This window comes from Phaethon lepturus, unplaced genomic scaffold (assembly GCF_000687285.1).
Source record: "Phaethon lepturus isolate BGI_N335 unplaced genomic scaffold, ASM68728v1 scaffold8247, whole genome shotgun sequence".
NCBI lineage: Eukaryota > Metazoa > Chordata > Aves > Phaethontiformes > Phaethontidae > Phaethon > Phaethon lepturus.
In genome coordinates this window covers 12,479-33,322 of record NW_010551078.1, presented here as the reverse complement: position 1 = coordinate 33,322, position 20,844 = coordinate 12,479, and the positions used below count along the sequence as shown (strand labels likewise).

Sequence of the window (20,844 nt, the reverse complement as noted above, 5' to 3'; positions counted from 1 at the left end):
GTTGCCTCTCACTAGAGGCAGTCAGCCTCCTAATTTTGCCAGTCTAACAGCTCATGTAGTTTCTTCCTAATCCAGTTCTGTCAAAACGCTCCATGTAACAATAAACACTCAAGCAGATAGGGCAGAAAACCTTCTCAGAACCTGGAAATGTCCACCTCATCACAGACTTAGGCAAATCACAGAAGACAAATATATGCTACTTCACTGCTTTGCTTAGTGTAGCTGCATGAACAATTTGTGCCATTTTAGAACCTGCTCACCAGAAAGGCCTTTCATTCTGCAACGGTCATGGACAATTATTTTTGACTCGCTGCTAAAGCTAAAAGGTAATACTATATAAAATTAAAATAATTCAGAAAAATAAATCCTGAACAAAAACCTGCATCTCTAAAAAAATCCTGCATACATTATTACATTTTTATGTGATTCTTCTAGTTTTCACATAATCAGTAGAAATCAGTTCTGTTTAAAATATCTTACTTAAATAGCAACTAGGTTTTACCATCTAATCTACCATTTATCTACCAATACCATCAAATCTACCACTTATCCTTTCTCTATAAAGGGAAATGAGGGCATGGCAATATTTCAGTCTCTTCTGATTCAAACTGAAGACTGTTACCCCCCAAGCAATAACAGTAAAACAGTGTAGATATGAAATTGAAGCAAACAGTTGTATGATTTATACCAGTTCAAGTGTTGCATTAGATATTTAAGAGCAGTAGTACATATTCCTGCCTCCTTAAGTTTTGACACTTGTTATCAGTGTGTGTTACAATCCCAATGGAATGAAAGTGGATATCAAATAATTTTCAGTACATGCTGTTAAGTAATAGTAGAAGAGGCAAGAAGTTAAAACTGTTAATGAGTTATTTTTATGAATGCTAAAATTGCAAAGCTCACATTTTAAAAACAAATACCACTTGAAAGTATGTTCTTTACTGAGGTTTTATCTTCGACTGAATTTCAGCAGAATGGAACAGAGATTTGTATATTTTATTGCTTATTTTATTTAGTGGCTCCAGGATTTTCTGTTTAGTAAACAGCAAATGGACATGATCAACTACCACAATTATAATGACAGGCTGTGAGTCTGACTCCCCACTGTCTTGTACATGTACAGAAAACTGCACTTGTACAGAATCGGTGCAAACATACTTATATTCTCATTTGGCACTGTTTTAAATCCACAGTGGACTCATTTTATACACATATAAATATCTGTACAGGATACAAAGCAGTGGAGGCTCAAGCTCTGTATTTAATGGTTAGCTAGGACAAAACACGTCAGATAGGAGACTGTTATAGGGTCTTATTCAGACTCAGCATGCAGAAGCACCATTTTCTGCAAGACGTTTTGTAAAAGGTTCTGTGTTTTTCCTTCAGGTGTATAATTTGAATAAATAAATAAACAAATACACAAAGATAGGTGACAAGGTTTATGGCAAAGGCCCCAGGGCAGCAGCTGATCTTGGTTATGGAAGGTTTTATAAAAAAATAAAGCAGCCATTATGGCAATAATATTTTCTCAGATTTCTTTTGTCTATTTGACACTGCAAATAGGTACAGATTCATCAAGCTTCAATAAGGATACCACAAAGTGACTGTGGATTTTTTCTCTTCAGATTTAATTAAAACCCAAAGGACAGGGACTTTCCATCTGCTGGAATTAAGTAAAATTAGAAACGAGCTTTATTATGGCACTTGATACTTACACTGCCTTTAGACTTTCGAGATCCCACAATCGGAGGTAGTACAGAGGTTTTGGAACTGCAGAAATAAGCCATATCTTAGAATTGTGTACACTGTCACTATCATAGACACTGTGTATCTATAACCAAGTCAGATAGCACCAAGTTGGCCATGGCAAGAGTTAATTGTTCTATTTATTGCATGTTTTTACTAAGAATCACTCATTTCTGATCACTAGACTGTATTTAAACATATAATCATTAACTTACTCAAAAAAATGCATTACATTTCCCCACAATGCATACTTCATATATCAAAAATCTGCAAAGCAGTATTCAGTGAATGCTGCATGAAAGAACCTCACAACTACTATAATGAAAAGTTACAGCAATTTCAACAAAACTCTATTTACATTAATAGATCAACACAGCTTTTCACAGTCCTTAAATTCATTTATTGCAGATGCTGTTTCCCAAAATACTTTCAAGTTATTCACATTGCTTACAGTTGCTTACTAAAAAAAAACCATAATAAAATTACACACCAGTTCATATGCAGAATATGGGGCAAATTCTCTAAATTACACTAATTTGTGGGACAAATTTCCATTTCTCTCCATTTACTTCAATGAAATGGCTCCCAATTTTCATGTTTTCCAAAGATACTAAACGCCCAAGTTTCTCCTTACAGACACCCCGTTTCAGACTCTATTATGTGATAATTCTAGCCTACAAAAAATAGACCCAAACATAAAGCATTCTTGAGCGAGTACATATTTCACAAAACATTACCAAGCAAGAGTAGATCTAGACTGGTGTAGCTGCACCTAATCTCATTCAGCTGTATACATTTATATACCAGGAAAAAAAAAAATTAAACCAAGTCAAAATAACCCTTTCTCTGACATTAATTTTGTGACACATTATCAATGGCATGTTTATGAGTTGAAATAGTCTTCTTAATTTCCATTTTCTCTTTTGTTTTTGTTATCTCAACTTTCTTAGAAGTTGTGAATAAAGTTTTGCATCCATACTAACCCATCCATCCATCCCTCATTCTTGGAATTATGATTTTGTACCTTACTGGTGCTACTTTGTAAACAAACTGACACACACAAGCACATGAGAAGTATATCACACGCCTATAGAACTTACCCTTGTGGCCTTTTCATTGTAGATTTGCTAAAGAGCAGATCACCATATGGCAACTTCTTAAACTTTTCTCTACCCACTGCAACATATATTTGCCCATTCTCCAAGTCTGACCCATTCTGAACAAGTTTTCCATCTAAAGTGTAAAGTCTGAAAAATATGAAAAGGCTTAATATAATAAACCTTAACATTCAGTTAGCTGTACTAAGAGAGTTGAAAGCTATGTTAACCTAAACTCATTAAATCACATTGAATTTCCAGATCTGAAACCAAATAAAGTGCAGTGGATGTCATACAATGATCAGTCGCTACATAAAAAACAAAAGACAGGGAAAGACAGAGCAAAATAATGACCTAAATCACAATGAAGTATGAAATAATTTCATAATTTCTAAAATGAAATAAACCTCTTTGTACTTGGAAGGTATTTAATGTCTTTCCCCGGATACCTTGGAAGAGATCTATTCCATGAGTTACTGACCCCTCTCATAGAACAGGGCATTCATACCCCATGACCAAGAACCCAGGACCTGTCCACCTAACACAGACTGAGTTGATAACACTGCACTTTCATTGTTATATTTTATAGATCAGAAGGTTGGAACATGGATGTACCTGGTGGGGTAAGGCTGGAAGCAGCAGAAAATATAATAATACTATATAAAAAGATGCTGTATATCTTAGGCACCTACAATACCAATAATTAATATGTCTATTATACCAGGTAGGTTTTTACCACAATAATTTCTGTTCATACACTTTACTGAGAAGGAAGAAATGCATTAGGGACTTGGACAGGGGCAGTCAACATATTATTTCTATGCTATCCCAATTAATTCACTGTTGAGTTTGTGATTCTATTTAAGGATGGTCAAAACAATGAGGAAGGAGGAAACATTCAGTAAAAAATAAGCTCTTTCCTATGAAGCATATTCCAAAACTCAACAATATCATTTATATTTCATTAAAAAGTTGATCAACAGTTTTGCATTTAAGTCTTAAATGCAGGAATGTTGAATGGCCATCTTAATTGCCTTTCTAGGAGCCTTCTACAGGAGCTACTATATGTGTTATTCATAATTTCAACACAATGCAAGGAGATATAAAGTTATATATACACCTATACAAGGAACCTTTTAGGAAGGATATCAATAGACTGTCCTGAGAACACCCCTGACTTATAAAGTGCAAAAATTTTCCATTTAACAGAGAAAAAGATGCTACTTAAGTTCATACACACAATGGCACAACCTTGAACAAACACAGGAAAAAAAAAGACATAATTTATAGAACCAGGAATCACAGAATAGTTGATGTTGGACATGGTCTCTGGGGTCCGTCTAGTCCAACCACCCCGTACAAAGCAAGAGCAACTAGAGTAGGTTTATCGGGGCTGTGTCCAGGTGTGTTTTGAATAACTGCAAAGATGGAGACTCCACAGCCTCTCTGGGAAACCTGTTCCAGTGTTTGATGACCCTTACAGTAATTTTTTTTTTCTTCTGTTCAAGCGGAATTTCCTGTATTTCAGTTTGTGCCCATTGCCTCTTTTCCTGTCACTGGGCGCCACTGAGAAGAGGCCAGCTCTGACTTCTTCAGTCCTTCCCACCAGGTATTTATATACATTAACAAGATCCCCCTGAGCCTTGTCTCCCCTAGGCTGCAGAGTCCCAGCTCTCCCAGCCCTCCGCACATGACAATATCTCCAAGCTCTTCATCTTCGTGTCCCTTTACTGCGCGTGCTCCAGTGTGTCCATATCTTTCTTATATTCCCCTCATGAAAGTACCTTCATTTTCTAGGTGCCTCCTGTCATATAGGAGTACCTTGGTTTTCTAAGTGCAAAGACCAAAAGTTCTCAAAGGTGAAATTGCAGCTTTTTAAAATCTTGATCGCATTGCTGCTCCTTTGCGAAGGGGTATGCTAACTCTGAAGCACCCCCTTTGTATTACTCAGATTTACATTTTCATGCAAACATTTCACAGGCATGCCAGCAATTCAGAGAGCAATTTATGTTTCACTACCACACAGATAACATCAGTTACAGACAAACAATGAAAATAAAACACACAATCTTGTATATTACCAGATCTTTGGGGATGTCCTAAAGTTTGTCATTTTCCTCAGTATAAGGCTGATACCAACCAGTTCCTGAGTGGTTGCTCAAGAGTGAAAGTCAAAAAAGCAATACAAAAATCAGCAAGAAGCCTATTTCTGAATTAATCTCACTGTATTTTGCTAGATCACATTTTGCTTTGGGTAACTCGGGGAGAAAAACAGCAAATCCGTGTACCACAGTTTAAAACTGGTTTATATATTTGTATGGTGCTGCAGGTATATAGGGGTACATACAAACATGACTGTGGGTTTTTGTTCCTGATCTTTCACTTTGCTCGTGTTTTAATGTTTAATGCACAAAAGTTGTTTGCTTAATATAACTCCTCAAAATATTGTGGATTCTCTGGCAATCTCTAGTTGTACTTTTCACTCTGAAAATAATAATCACAATAACTGAATCAAACATAATCAGTCATTGAAGATGGAAGTGAAATTAAAAATGCATTTGAAAAAAATGGAACTTCAGACGAATAAATAACTATTGACTTAACAAGCAGAAGTTTTGTGACACTGACTTCTGAAGCCTCCTACCTAATGCTAAGCCTATGGGTACCACCCCGTCACAACCATTCAAAGATCAGTTGGGTTCTCTCTGGCTAGTATTATGCAACAAAGATGTTCTTGTGGTCACTTCTGGTTACTGGGGGATAACCTAGGGCTTGTCCTGTGGGATGTCAGTGGATTTCCATTTTCCCTTCTGAATTCAAGCCAAAAAGTGGCAGCCAAAACAAAGGAAGCATACAGGCTGACAAAGGAGACAGCATAGACGCGACTTGTGGGACCAACATCCCCAATTTCCCAGTCGCCGATGCACCAGGTACCTGCCCATCAGCTTGCTGTACCCCATTCTCATGCACCATTTGGCAAGCAGAAAAGCTTCTTTCTGTCTCCTCTCTCATATTTCTTACATTCTTATTCTGACGGGGATGATCAATAACTTTTTTTTTTCAAAAGCCACATGTGAAAATGCAAAGACTTGGCAGCTTTGTATGTCTTTTAATAATATGGAAAAGAAAAACTGTCATATACATAATGCAGGTTCTCGTAATTCCACTTATCCGTCTTTAATGAGAAATTATATCTTCCCAGCATCAGTGGTCTTACAGAACTTAATGCTAACATAGTTTCAGTAAACCCCAGCAATTAATGTGTAACTTATTAGAGAACAATGATCACTTTACTAACGTATTCAATATGTATTCCTAGCAATTTAAGGAAAAGAAAATGAAAACTGAGTTAATAAAAAACCAGAAAAAGGAAAACATTAAATAATTCAGAATGTCATGTACATTATCTTATTTTTTAAAGGATTAAAACTGATCACCGAAGGGAACATCTCAAAAGCAATCCTAGCTATGTGTGGAATGATTTATGCTTTCACGTGCATCATTCAGTTTCACCAAGGAATGACACCAAGTAATGAGAACAAAATGTGAAAGGTTTTTAAATTGCTAAACAACCTGAGAACAGAAAGAATTGGTATGTTGTAAATGGCTGTTACTTTGCTCCCTTCTGAGCTACCCTAGCTGAGAATCATATCCGGAAAGCTCCAACACGTGTGTAGGTTTACTTTACTGCAAGTAAAAGTGCTAAGTAGCCAGATAATAGGAGTGAAGAAATGCAGGGCTGAAAGGAAAAATTAGATGAGAGCTAACAATCAACAGAGAGCATTACCTTAATCTTTTATCGTCTGTATCAGCTCTGGGCAAGCAATCAGAAGAACTGAAAGACTACCTTATCTTCACTGATTTGAGAAAGATTTTGCAAGCTTAGCCTCAGACATTGCGTAAGCTGTGAAGAATGATTTTCCACAAAAGGCCCTTTTCCCATCTGAGGATCGGTTTTCTGTAATGTGCTCTGCATGGGGCAACACTGGAATGTCAGTAATTTGCCTGTACACACCTTGGCAGTCCGCTTACAATGTTTCTCATGGAAACTGCATATATCATTTTGCTCTAGAACTTGCAACAACTACCAAATCCTATTTTAGGGAGCTTTTTTACCTTGTAAAAGCCTTAAGGGACTGAAACATACCCATCCAAGAGGTCACCTCCTTTCTTGGGGTACCACAACAACTCAGACAAGCTGAGATCCTGGAACTGGCACACCCCCAACTACAGCTTTGGCCTTGGCTCTTATTAGGAGGTGGAGCTGGCTGAGTACAAAGCACATCATAGCGCAGGTCTTCAAAAACCAAAGAATCTATAATATTTTCTTTGAAATGGTTTGCCCCAATGAATTTAAAGAACTATCAAAATTAAAAGGTAACATGGATCACATCGCATTCCAAACATCTTCACCAACTTTACCATGCTCATTTATATTATTCTGACACATAATTATTAATACTAAATATATTGCATTATTATTGTATTATTACATGCCTGCTAACTAAATATTTAATTAAGAAACAACAGTTGAAACACACTGAGGTTTTTCTTTTTTTAAATAGCAGTTGAAATGAAACTGGAAGGTTACTTCGAGTCAACATATTTCCATTTTTTTACTTTTTGATGTATTTTAATTTTCTTATAGTGGAATTTTTTATGAAGCAGGAATTATTCATTATATCTACCTATGGAGTTTTAAAAACATATCTATGCATATCAAATGTATCTTGCAAATAATCATCTTCCCAATACCTGTGAACTGCTCCACTTCTAAGGGTAACTTTTCCTGTGACCATTTCGAGAATATGATCCCAGTGATTCAGTGTTTTCCTGGGAATGAGGAGGCGCACCACAGGACTAATAAGGTCTCCATTAGCAATCAGGCTGAAATAAAGCAAAGTAAAATAATTTTGAGGAGCTTTTTAAACAAAACTCATCTGAAGTTAAGACACCATCACCCCTCCCTGAAAATGGTAGATCACTAACTGAAAATTCTACATACAAAATAGTGTAGGGCTCCTGGAGTGGTTTTCGAAACCGTGCTGACACAGTGATTCTACTGTGAGTAACTGGCTTGACCTGCAAGGACAAAAAGAATTAGAAATTACTCAGTCTTCACATTGGAAAGAATTTGCCCTCACCACCACCAGCAAGGGGGGCAACGTATCTGCAGAAAGAAGTTCTTGTTTTTAAAACATGCATTTTATTCTATTCCAGCTTCACTTTCTACAGAGCATACATAATTACAGCTGCAGGTTTATATATATGTTGAATATCAACCACAGCACAGTATACCACAGTGCAGCATGGCACAACATATGGTTTCCACTGAGAGGTCAGAATTGTATGGACATCTTTGGTGACTTCTCGGCTGTTGTTTCTAGAGACCCAAAGCAACACTCCCAAATGCTGTTCTTGCTTTCTTAGTCTTTACTGCTCATGACCATGGCCCAGGCAATTAAACCATCTTCTCTTTTTAACAATAAACACCATTTCTAGGTCTCTCTGCTATTATGTAATAAGTACTTTTGCTCTTGTAGAGGTCTTTACATCCACCAGTGATTTATAAAGGTTGCTGAATACAACACTCATTTTAGGGCAATGACTCACAAATGAGAAAAACTGCAGATTTTTAGCTCTCAGAATAAAAAATAGACTACTTAATTCCCAACATTATTCCCTATACTCTTTTGAACAGACACTGCCTTGAGATCAATCAGGTGGCTCAGTATTAATGCCATTATACAGAACAGAAAGTTATGCGATACTGCCTAGCTAGGATTCCCTATTGCATTTATAAACACACTTTCAAATTAAAAATAAAAAGGGATAAACCCAAACTCCAAAATCATTAGGAAGATTTGTTTAATTCTCCATAATTTTGCTAATCATAAACAAAATAAGGTGTCAAACCCAAACAAACATCCAAAAGTCATAGTACATGCATTAACAAGTTGGCTACATTTCTAAAAAAGACCATAAAAGCTTAAAGGATTAAATAGCCAGCATGCACAGACACATGCTTTTAAATAGATGTACAAAGGTTATTTAAACTGGCAATGCTCCAGTCACTATGTAAAACAGTCTAATGATGTGATGCGTTGCAGCTTTATCACACTCTGTGTTAACTTAACCAATACTTCTCATTTAATTTCTGGAAAATGGTCTCAGCTCCAGTGCTGTAAGTCTTTGCTTGGATTTTCACACTAATTCATTTAGTACAGACAGGACTGCTTTCCAGATCTTTCTCTTGTATATATTGAAAAATGCAAGAAAGGTGCTCAACCTACTAGATATTCCAAACTGGCTAAAAATTATTATTAAAATAATCAAATCTGACTTCCCACATAACCCAAAGATCATCACACAGCAAATTCTGTACCAAGTACATAAATTCCGGAGCTAAGATAGCTCTCAGGGAAAAAGCAACCAACAAAACAAAAGCAAAAGTGGCATTCCTTGACATAAACTTCAAGTGAAAGACAGCAACAGGTAAATCTGTTAAACAAAATCTGTTCTCAATGCCTCAAAAGAGAAGTGTGCCTATTCTTAATTCGAATCACTTCAGGTTCTCACATTTCTCAAAGGCCTTTCTGAGCAGTGTAGCCCTCCCAATCTCTGTTTTCTAAGAGACTTAGAGGACATGGAGAACCTGGGGTACTGCATCGAGCTCTGGAGTCCTCAGCACAGGAAAGACATGGACCTGTTGGAGCAGGTCAGGAGGAGGGCCACCAAAATGGTCAGAGGGATGGAACACCTCTCCTATGAGGACAGGCTGAGAGAGCTGGGGTTGTTCAGCCTGGAGAAGAAAAGGCTCCAGGGAGACCTTTTTGCAGGTCTTCCTTCCAGTACTTAAAGGGGGCTTCTAAGAAAGATGGTGACAGACTTTTTAGCAGGGCCTGTAGCTATAGGACAAGGGATAATGGGTTTAAACTAAAAGATGGTAGATTTAGACTAGATAGAATGAAGAAATTTTTCACAATGGGGGTGCTGGAACGCTGGAACAGGTTTGCCAGAGAGGTGGTGGATGCCCCATCCCTGGAAACACTGAAGGTCAGGTTGGACAAGGCTCTGAGCAACCTGATCTAGCTGAAAATGTCCCTGCTCATTGCAGGAAGGTTGGACTAGATGACCATAAAAGGTGCAACAGACTTATGTATGCTCAGGTTCCTCAGGTGGTCTTGAACCTGATCTTCTCTTACAGTGGGAGGCACTTTGCTCCTGCAGTCCCCATCTCGCAGTCCATCCACTCATGAGGTGTGGGAAGAGAGATTGCTAGTGAAGACTGAGGCAAAGAAGTCATTGAGTACCTCAGCCTTCTCCTTATCTGTTGTTACCAGTCTGTCAATCTTGCTCATCAAGCTGGGTACTGTTTCTTTGACCTTCCTTTTCTGGCTGACACACCTATAGAAGCCCTTCTTATTATTCTTTGCATCCCTAGCCAAATTCAGCTCCAGCCACGCCTTGGCCTTCCTGACCCCATCCCTACACAACCAGGCAGTGTCCTTGCACGCTTCCTACGATACCTGTCCCTGCTTCCCCTGCCTGTGCATTTCCTTCTTGCCCTTTAGTTTGTCTTGCTCTCATACAATGAGAATTTTTGTACTATACTGTACATAAACTATGCCTTAATGCCTAAGGTAATTGCAATACACACACTTGCTGTTAATTACAGTGTGCTCTCAATCAGGTGGAAGATTCACACCTCTGCCAGGCTTGGAAAGAGAGCAATAGATTGTTACCATACAGCTCATCAGGGGAGGCAAAGGAATTTTTGGAGACTGCCAAATAATTTAGGAGCTCAGCCATTCTTGCAGAAACATTTAAAGCACATTTTTCAGACCATAACTGGTTGCTTATGTCACCAAAATTTGAGAAGAAAGTTTACTGAGTCTCTAGGAAGAAAAAGAAAACACATCTTAAACTGCAACATCTGAAAACATTGCTTACATTGGGCAAATAACCCTTAACGGGTGACAGCAGCAATAGCAATCTAATAGAGAGCTTCAGAATACAGAAAAAATAAAGTAAATTCCTAAAGAGTATGCTACTGAAGGCTGAGGCAATACTGATTTACTTCCATAGCATCAGGTCCTAATATTTAGGCTCCAAACAGAGGTTGCATCCAAAACGGGAATGACTTAACTTGCTGCACTTACACCCTTCTGCATAGCTGCTAGGTTGCCAGGCTAATCCCCTGCAAAGTATCCAATATATAACTAGTAAAGCCGTTTATCGCTTTTTCCAAAAGTTGATTCCTCATCCATTCCTGATGCTCACTTATGCTGTTGATACCTATGCTCAAGCTCTCACACACTCCAAACAGCCCATCAAACTAAGTTCTCAAATCCAGTCTGCAACACACTGGCTTCAATGATACACACCACTGGAACTAGTTAGAAAGCATTCACTAAGCATAAAGGAGCCCTTTAGGATAGTCCCAGGTGTACCCAATTATTTAGTTGTTCCTGCAAGCTGATGAAACCGTTAATTTTGATGTAGGCTCCTCAGAGGGCCATCATGTTATTGCATGCAGCCCAGTCACCGGGCCCCTGAGAAAACAAGCAACCTGACAGATGTTAAGAGCTCATTTATTATTCAAAGCATTGTATTTCTGCCAGTAATAGATACTGTGGCATCAGCTTGCACGTCTGTCTTTTGGGTTATTCTCTCAAAGAGACGTTAATATTCCTGGCAGCCTTCTGTGGCATAGCAAGTCAGCACTGTTGCTCAAGCAAACAGCAGGGGACTGCAAGACAGGACCAGCTTGGGCAGAAACTTAGTTTTTGTCTTTTCTACCTAAACAAGGCCTAAACCAGAACACAATACAATCTTGCATTGTTCTGCAAAGCGTGTCTAAAACAAATGGACCTCCTATATTAAAAGGTGAAAAGAATATGTTAGTGCAATATTACATTTGTTAATGTAACACCACAAAAGTCAGTGCATGGAAACACTAAGATGAGTATGACACTATTAAAACACTCCCAAGTATTTAGCACAGTGCATAGAGAAGACCTCAGTTCCTGGGGGCTTGGAACAGAGTAGCCCAGACTAAATTAAGCAGATGCTGGAACGCAGTGCCACAGAACTCTCTGAAGAGTCTTTTGCCACACCTGACATGAACAGCGGGGGCTAGCGTACTGTATCTTTTCTTGGGGTCCACATGCTCTTAGGCAGATGTTGAGGCTATCATTGTTTGTCTGGAAGAGCGATAAGTGACGCCTTTGGGACTGCTTGCCTCCTGAAGGCACATTTTACACCTGGTCTAATTCAGGGGCCAAAAGAAAGATAAATATTTATCTTCATCCAGGACACAGGGACACTCTGATGCTGCAAATGAGAGAGGAAAGGAGAAAATAAATATCTAAATTATATAGAAAATTAAAAAAAAAAAAAGCAGAGAGAAGTGCCTGCACAGGGGTGCTGCAAATGAGCTGTGTACACCACCTTTAATTTTGAAGCTGGCAAGCATGCAGACATACAAGCAACTACAATATAGTATACTATCGTATTCCACAATGCACAACAGATAACTCTTACAGATGTATGTTCTGGCTACAGCATAGTATATCAAGCTCTCCAAGTACAACAGCTCAAAAACTCAGCACAAGCAACCCTAGCCTGCTCTGAAGCCACATTTTTAAAAAAACAGTTTGGCTAGATTTACACTGCACTGTGATTTACAAAAAAAAACCCCAAACAAACAAAAAACCCACAAACAAACCAACCAAACAACCCACTCCACCCTATACACTATTCCTCTAATTAACCTGACTCCTGTTCTTTTTTCTTTTTGGCACAGTCTTCAAGTTACCACCTCATATAGTTTAGAACAACTTCTGTCTGAACAACGTTAAACCGTTTATGGTTATGAAAAGCAAGCCACATTATTTCAGTATACAGAAGTATACATTAGTAAAAGACCAAGTGCTCAGCCACTGTAAATCAATCTAGTTCCTTTGAAGTATATGGAGTTATGCCAAACCACCCCAGCGGAAGACCTGATCCAGGATTTAATTAAAGAATACATGGTTCTGCTCCTATTTTGTTTGTAGGAGGTACTTCAGCATTGCAGTGTCTGGAATAGCCTGACCCCTCTGGCACTGCCGAGTTACATATTAACAACAATGTGGTCTTGGGTGAAAGTTTGCACTTACATTAAGAGACCAGCACCACTAGCCCCCTAAACTCTTTATTTTCTTTTAATTTCACCAGCCACATTCTCAGCTGATGTAAATCAGCACTTTCCCATTTACGTCAGCAATTGTAAGCAGATTTACATTAATCAATGATCTGGTACCATTATGATTTTATCTTTGAATTTCATATATTTTCAGTTTGCATGAAAAGACCCATTCAAGGGCAGCTTCCATATCCTGCTGGCAAATGTTGCCAACATTTCATAATTTGTGATGAGATACTCATCTGAGGCATTACATGACAACATACAGCAGCAACACAAAGCATTTAGAGGAAGGAGAAAGCATTGTATCAGTTGAAACTTAGAAGGAACTTTAAGTAAGCTGGAGGCATTCCGTCAAACGAGAATTTGCAAGCCAACAGGGGCTAAACACAGTTGGAAATACATCATGGGATCACAGACACTCAAAACCACCATAAATTTTACCTTTCTATTCTACAAAGAATTTGTTATTTCCCACTGTGCCTCTTACAACAATAGCAGTGTGGATCTTTGTTGCGGCAGAGAGGAGCTACCACCTGTGAAAGAACTTTGCAAAGCCGCTTGCAGGGTCTGGGGAAAAACAAAGCAGCTAAACTCAACACAGGCTAGGTTCTGGGAGCGGAGATCAATCTGCAGTCCTAAGATCTCTGTAAACACTCCAATTTCAGAATACATTCTGCAGAGTCTCTTAGAGCCCCACATTCATTTTCAGTAGTAATTCACTGTGATCGAATTTGTGTTGCTGAATGTTAGCTGCCGCTGAGTGCCTCCTAAGGTCCCTTTGAAAATACAAAGCCAAGATCGCAGATCAGCATCTAACTGAAACATGGTAAAAAAATCCACACCCTCACAGCTGTTTTATAACAACATTTTATACATTTTTACCTTACACTAAAAAATATGTTAAACATTCACAAAATTTAACAAACACAGACAACTTAGCAAACACATACAACACATTGCACAATCTACTTTAGGTACTTACACCTTCCACTGTAGACTGTTGGGAAAAAAAAAACAAAAAAACAAAACCAAAAAAAACAACAAAATGATTCAGCAGCCAAACCACTACCTCAGGTATACTATCATATATACACGTATGAAAAATAGGCTTTGTAGGAAAATAATTTTGAATTCGTGTGTGCATATCCACATGTGTATAAATGTATATAATGTGTGCGTATGCATACATATATACAATAATTTAACACAAACTTTGTTAAAAAAAAAATCTGTTATGCTTAAGTTCAGCTGACCCCAGGAAAGCCTGAAGATCAGTTAAAACCATGTTACTTCTTTTTAGAATGCTATGGATGGGCTTGCTCATGCAATGCTTCTAACTCAAAGCGTTACATTGGGAAGAGAATGTTACCAATATGGCATTACAGGGAAATCACCATTAAGAATTGCTATTCATGTAAGGACTCTGAGCAACCCACACATTGGTTTGAAATGCACAGATAAATAAGAATAGTTTTCACTCCTTTCTTCAGAAATGTGCTAACTAGTAAAAGGTAAAAAACATAATCCCTAAAATGGAGTTGTAGTAAAATGGTGTGTATTTGTTTTGGTTGGTGTGAACCTATTTGCTGACCCCCATGCATAAAGTCTTTGCTTCTATGAATGCTACATTATACTTTTCACACTTATTATTCAAATAGAGACTGGAAAGTAGGACAGACCCAGCAAACTACCCAACCTCCTGTTGGCTACTCAGGGCTCGCAAGAGGTGCGTGACACTTCAGAGAATCAATCCTTGTATATCAGAAAAGTATACAGTTCATTAAACAGTATTTTAATTGTCCTCTGAACATACCATGCTGCATATTTAGTATCTAAAAAGGTGACTTTCATGCACTTGAGAATAGTTTCAAATAGAAATGTGACATTCTTAACATTCAGTGGAGGGAAAAGAAAAGCTAAATAATTAAAGACATGCTAGCTACAGAGGTCTGGCAAGCACTTTCACAGGCTGCCACGAAGACACAAGCTAGTTACCCATAGCTAAGAAATGGTATGACTATCTGATTTATTTCCTTTTCTTACCAGAAGTGCCCCTCATCAAAGGGAGCAACTGAACAACTGCAAGATTTACAGGTTTACACATTAAAAAAAAAAAAAAGCCATACTGGATGGCAGCAAAGCAACAGTCAAAAAACCGTAACCTCCTTGAACCAGATGTTCTGTGCTGGTTTGATTTATACAGTTTTAAGTGCTGGCCTTTCTTATTGCTCTATTAATATAGTCCTGGGTGCTATGAACATCTCACTCATTACTCACGTCACTTTATAACTAACCTTTTGAAGTTTTAAATATTTCAACACAATGTCACATTCCAAATTTATCAGCTCATGCAATGAGCCATGGCTTTGCCAGTTTGTTACAATGGCCTGTTTGTTAATCAATGTGCCCAGGAAAATTGAGAACAAATATTTGCATTCCCCCAGGGTAGAACGGGGGTCAAAAGAACCAAAACCCCATTTATACACACCATCACCACCCTCTGATGTGAAAGAAAGGAATGTTCAAGGTTCAGTGATCAAAAGCAAATTAGAACGATAAGTTTTCTAAAGCTATTACAGCATAGGAAACAACTTACCTATTTCATAGAAACGTGACTTTTTTTTAAACGGGCATTTTTATACACTTTGACAAAAGATGCAGAGTCAAATTCACTGAGGTGTTTGGTCAGTACAAAACTATTTCAGTTATCCTATGCAGTAATTAACCTGGATAATCTACGTTTCCCCGGCTATTTTGACATTGCTAGATGGTACACTGGATAGTATAAAACAGCCTCAAGCAAGAGACTACTAGCCTTTCTACCGGTGTGGATACAAAGCACCACTCAAACTGCTATTAACTGACCGGATATCCAAGTTTACATAAATAGGTCACAACACCGCGGCAGTACACAAACGTCTCAGCCCACAAAGCAGAGATGAGCCCGAAATGAACTATACCAGAACAAATGCCCATATACTGATTCAGGGAGCCTTCTAGAGCACAAGGCTACTACGAAATTCCCAAAGTATTTAAAACTGCCCTGTTCGCCTCCAAGGTAAATCACCCTCCTTTTCAGCCATGGTAAGTGAAATGGAGTTCATCTCCCCTATGCATCTGGGCCTAAGTCTCACCCCATCTAGCTAAGCCCTGGAAAGAAAAATGTTTCCCTGGGGAACTGTCATAGTTTTGGGGCATTGGATCAGGGGCCAGATCTTCAGCTGGGATAAATCAGACAATGGCATGGCCTTACTGCCCAGGCACTTAGCCTGTGCAGTGCTCCAAAATAGATCACACCTGTGTGCCTTCTGGATCCCAAGAATAGCTCCCAGTTTTTCTCCGAGTTGCATGATGCTATACCCTACGCTGCTTACAACACACACAATGATGGGATCAGTAATATAGATTTTATTCAAGCAAAATAGATCCTGATGCTCATGTCTGTCACTGACATAATACTGCCAATTCTGATGACTTTTTGCCCCTCATAATTTGTGTATTTTCCCCAAATTCCTCAGACTCATTTAAACCAAAAGAAAGTCTCTGGCCTTCATGGCTGATCAGAAGGGCCTGAACCTGTGAACAAGCGACAGCTGAAGAACAAAAAGCAACCCCCCAAAAATATTTTTTTTTACATCGTTTTTAATCAAAGGTAAAAGTTGTTAATGTTTCTAGTAAGTCAATTTAGTATGCAGCAACAAGTTTTTAATGAGACTAACATGAGCCTAACTCATTAAAAGCTTCAGTACTGGCATTTCATCCCTTCCTTCCAGCCTCCCCACAGACCAGAAAGAGCAGTTACCCTACAGAACAAGGCAGGCACGTTAATCAAGTAAGAGACCAACTTTCAGGTTTCATACCAAACTCAATACAGACAATTAAATCTCCAGTGGCATAAACCAAAACCTCTACAAGTCTTTCTTTTGCTCCAAAATCCACTAAATTCATCTGTAAGCAAGCTGTCAATTAAAATACTCAGAATTACACAATTCAGGTATACAGAACTGTAAAAAGAGAAATTTTATTAATTCACAAGCCCCATTAGAAAAAACAACACAGCTTATGTTTTAACAGGATGTCTGGTCAGTTCTTCTCTGATTCCTCCTGGTATTAGATTATGAACACTCAGGAAGAGTATCTGTTTTGTATGTTTGGCTCTGCTAATTATGTTACCAGGATACTAAATACCAAACAATGACATATAAAGTTTAACTATTAAAGATGTTGCCCAGGAGATTAAAGATGTCTATCACACTTTTTTAATCTTTGCATTTTGATAGTTTTATTCACTAAACTACATCTACAGTAGAATTCCTAAGTAATTCAGCATCAGAAAATGAGAAATTCCTTATTCAGTCTGTGACACCAGCAATCACATTGGTCAGATATGGAGTAGCAAGAGGGTTTAGTTTTGCATATTGGCACAGGAATATCAAGTGGACCTTTATACACAATTCATTTCCAGACATACAAATATTTTGTGTACAGTAATTTTGGGTAGCACAAATCATGTTTATTTCTTTCTAATTCTTAGGAAAGAATTAGGAAATAATATTCTGTGAAGACAGATTGTTTTGAAATCAAATGGCTATAATTTGCACATGCTGGGATCATTTCTAGTATCTGTTCAGGCACTCTCTTACCCTCACAAATCTATCAGAGAAAATATCAATGAACCATTTCTAATTGACAATTAAAAGTTAAAGTGAATCAAGAGTCCAGTCATGGAAAACTTACAAGTTTTTTCTTATGATTAGACATGTACATTATTTGTCAGATATGATAAATGCTAGGTTTGAAATAAACAATAATTATAAATACTGCAATTTTTTATTAGAATGTACTTGGAAAAAATATGCAAGTATGTTAGGGACAAGGTATATCCAGCATAAATATATCAAAATAATTTGTGAAATCAAGACAACACTATAAACTTACAAAATTCAATTTTTGCAGACTAATCCAATCATATCACTGCTGACAGATGAGTGGTGACTCCACTGTCTAGCAACAAAGATGCACAAGGATGCAGAAGAAACAATTGCTGTGTATGACACTAAAAAAATTGAATTTTAAAATATGGAGGAACAGAGGGAAACAGAGAAATGGCAGCTCCTCAAAATGCTTTTATAGCAACATCTCAGATGTTTTTTTGGAAAATTCTGATAGCAAGTTCAGATCTACCAAGTCTCAAGCATTGTATTTTCTACCTCACATCCTCCTGTCATGGTGCCCACCACTTTTGTCAGCACTGGACAACGAGGGAACATTTCCTGGCCCAGGATCTCACCAAGAACGAAGTGGCCGACTGACCTAGGCTGTGATTTGCCCATTGACTATGGCCCACAAGACCCCACAGCAGCAGCGGTACTAAGCTGATGTGCTGCAGCTGGAGACCACCAGTAGAAGGCATGTTCTGCCAGTCAGTTTCATTCTGCAGTCATGCTTCATCGCAGGAACAGACACACTCTGTGAAGTTCCCTAGCAAGCAAACGTGCTCTACTCCACGTCCTAGCATATGGCTGTGTCATCCAGCATGTGACCAATGCGAGGATTAACAGGCACTGGATTGGAAAAAGAAATTAAGAACTTTCAAAATGTTCAAACACTCATTCAAATCCTTGTGGCTACCAAGTGTTTTCACTAGAGGGAGAGATGTTCTGGGGTTGCATGCAGATACAAATATTCAGGTCATACATGTGTGAAAGCTTTGAAGAATCTTTACTAATCCTCTGAAGAATCATTAGTAAAAATATTGATTATTCCATTCTACAAATACTCCTCTGAATATGACCACACCTAAACCACCTGATAAAAGAAGCAGCTGCAACAGAGACAGAGCTATGGAACAATAAAATATGCTTACATAAAAGAGTGGGGAAAAAAATGATGAATCACTGGAAGAATGTGACCAGGACACAACTACTACATGTGTGGCAACAGAACTGCAGAAGGGTACCCAGGCTGAACATGGGAGGAATGTAGAGCTGGAAAGGTAGGACAAGACCTGGTGGGTGCTGGGCAGCGAGTCTCTAGTGTATCTCTTGCACCAGGGCCCCTGACATGCATCACTGAATCTGACAGTCCAAAAGCCATACACAGCCACTTGTAATGCTAAATGACAGCACTCCAGAATGAACCCACCACTCAAAGAAATTAGGTAAAGTGACTCTGCCTCAGCCAGCCACACACTTGCCTCAACCAGCTCTTACAATGCCCATTTTCATACTTACTGCCCTACAGCAGTTCCCAGTTGATGTGTAATAATGTTATAAACACACTGTAAGTAGGCAAATGTCATAAAATGTGTACCAGGATGTTTTCATTGCTTAAACATCATGGAAAACTGCGGTGAACCTAAGGAAAGGAGTCTACATCCTCCTTATCTCTCTATAGTATACAGCTAACTCCTGATGTGCCTTATGTAGAGTAAATAAAGTAAAGTAAGTAGATTTTTCTTAAATAACTTCATAAATGTTTTTCTAGAATATGTGTGTAAAAAAAAAATCTAAATGGAACACAAATGACAATTAATCTTGAGCAGCACAAAAAATACTTGTGTCGGAGCTTGCCACACAATCACCTTGACCTAGAAGCCCAGGAGAAAAAGTGAAGTGCAGACAAAAAACCCTCAATGTTTTTACCACCCAAGAAAATCTGTCTGCTATCAACCAAGGGCAAATCTATCTACATGGTCAGTAAAGCAGCTTAATGCAGGCCTACAATGAACCTTTGATAATAGATGCTGTTTCATACAGACACTATAACCTTCCTTTTTTCTTTCAGTTGCAAGAGACTCATTCTTCAATATCAAAATACATCTGTTTTTCTTAAGTGCCTGCAATTCTTTGCTTTTACTATAACACATTGCAAAGCCCATTTACTTTGATGTGTTTAAAAAACTGTTGGTCATAAGAATTCAAAGAAGAAAGAAGGTTTCAGCTGAACACATTTTTGTGAAACAAAGAGAACTTAAAACAAATAGTTGCCCACAGGATTTGTAAATACAAAAGCTCAGTTAATTATTCAGCAGCTTACCCAGCTCCAATGACAAGTAAAATTAATTTTTTTGAGTGCACAGGGAGACACCATCTAGATCAGAGATACTGCTTAGAAAAAAATAAATGTCCACACTCTACACATTATAATTGGAAAATAACATTCAGTACCTTTTACAAACAATTAAGCTTATAATAAACAAATGGTAACTCTGTCGGTCCATACTTCCTCAAGAGATTAATTGTTAGATTCCTCAAGCACATAATTTAAAGTGTATTTTTACTTGCAGAGCACCTTCAGTACAAAAGGGATCTCTCTTGCAAAACAAGAAGCTCAGCTGCCAAAAGAAGTGATGGATGGAAACACACCTGAGGAATAGTTTGTATCAAAGCTTTAGCTTGGGTCAGGATGAAATCTTATTACTACTTCCCCTACCAGTAATGTAACCAGAAAAAGTTTTGAGATATAGTACAGCATGAGGGCTCTGCCAGAAAGCTGCCATTTGCTGAGACCGACAATATTCCTATGTTTCTGGGACAAATGTCATCTTTCACCCTTACTGCTGTCCTCGGTTGAAAGAGAGAGAAGGCAGAAATCTGAACTTAGTCTCTACTCTTGCTCTGTCCCTAAAAAGCCTAAACTAAGATGGGATGTGACAATTCTGGGGGATTAGCTTGTTGCAGAGGCCATCAAAGGGAATTGAAAAATCAGACTTTTCCTAGGAAACTTGCTCCAGCCCTCTATGCAGAACAATGACGACAATGCTAGAGTGCAACAAACATGTCATCACTTACCTGCTGAGATAAACAG

The 20,844-nt window shown here is 38.2% G+C and overlaps 1 protein-coding gene across 1 annotated transcript in view; it reads right to left on the bottom strand.

Moving 5' to 3' along the window:
* Positions 1-20,844, bottom strand: part of DCDC2 (doublecortin domain containing 2) — a gene marked incomplete at its 3' end in the record, with an annotated part of 57,958 nt that overhangs the window by 25,481 nt on the left and 11,633 nt on the right. Inside the window, exons 3-6 of the mRNA XM_010290765.1 lie at positions 7,849-7,925; positions 7,599-7,730; positions 2,847-2,993; positions 1,716-1,770 (exon numbers count right to left, since the gene is read on the bottom strand). Of these exons, the coding sequence (XP_010289067.1) occupies positions 1,716-1,770; positions 2,847-2,993; positions 7,599-7,730; positions 7,849-7,925 (411 nt within the window). The remainder of the gene's footprint in view (positions 1-1,715; positions 1,771-2,846; positions 2,994-7,598; positions 7,731-7,848; positions 7,926-20,844) is intronic.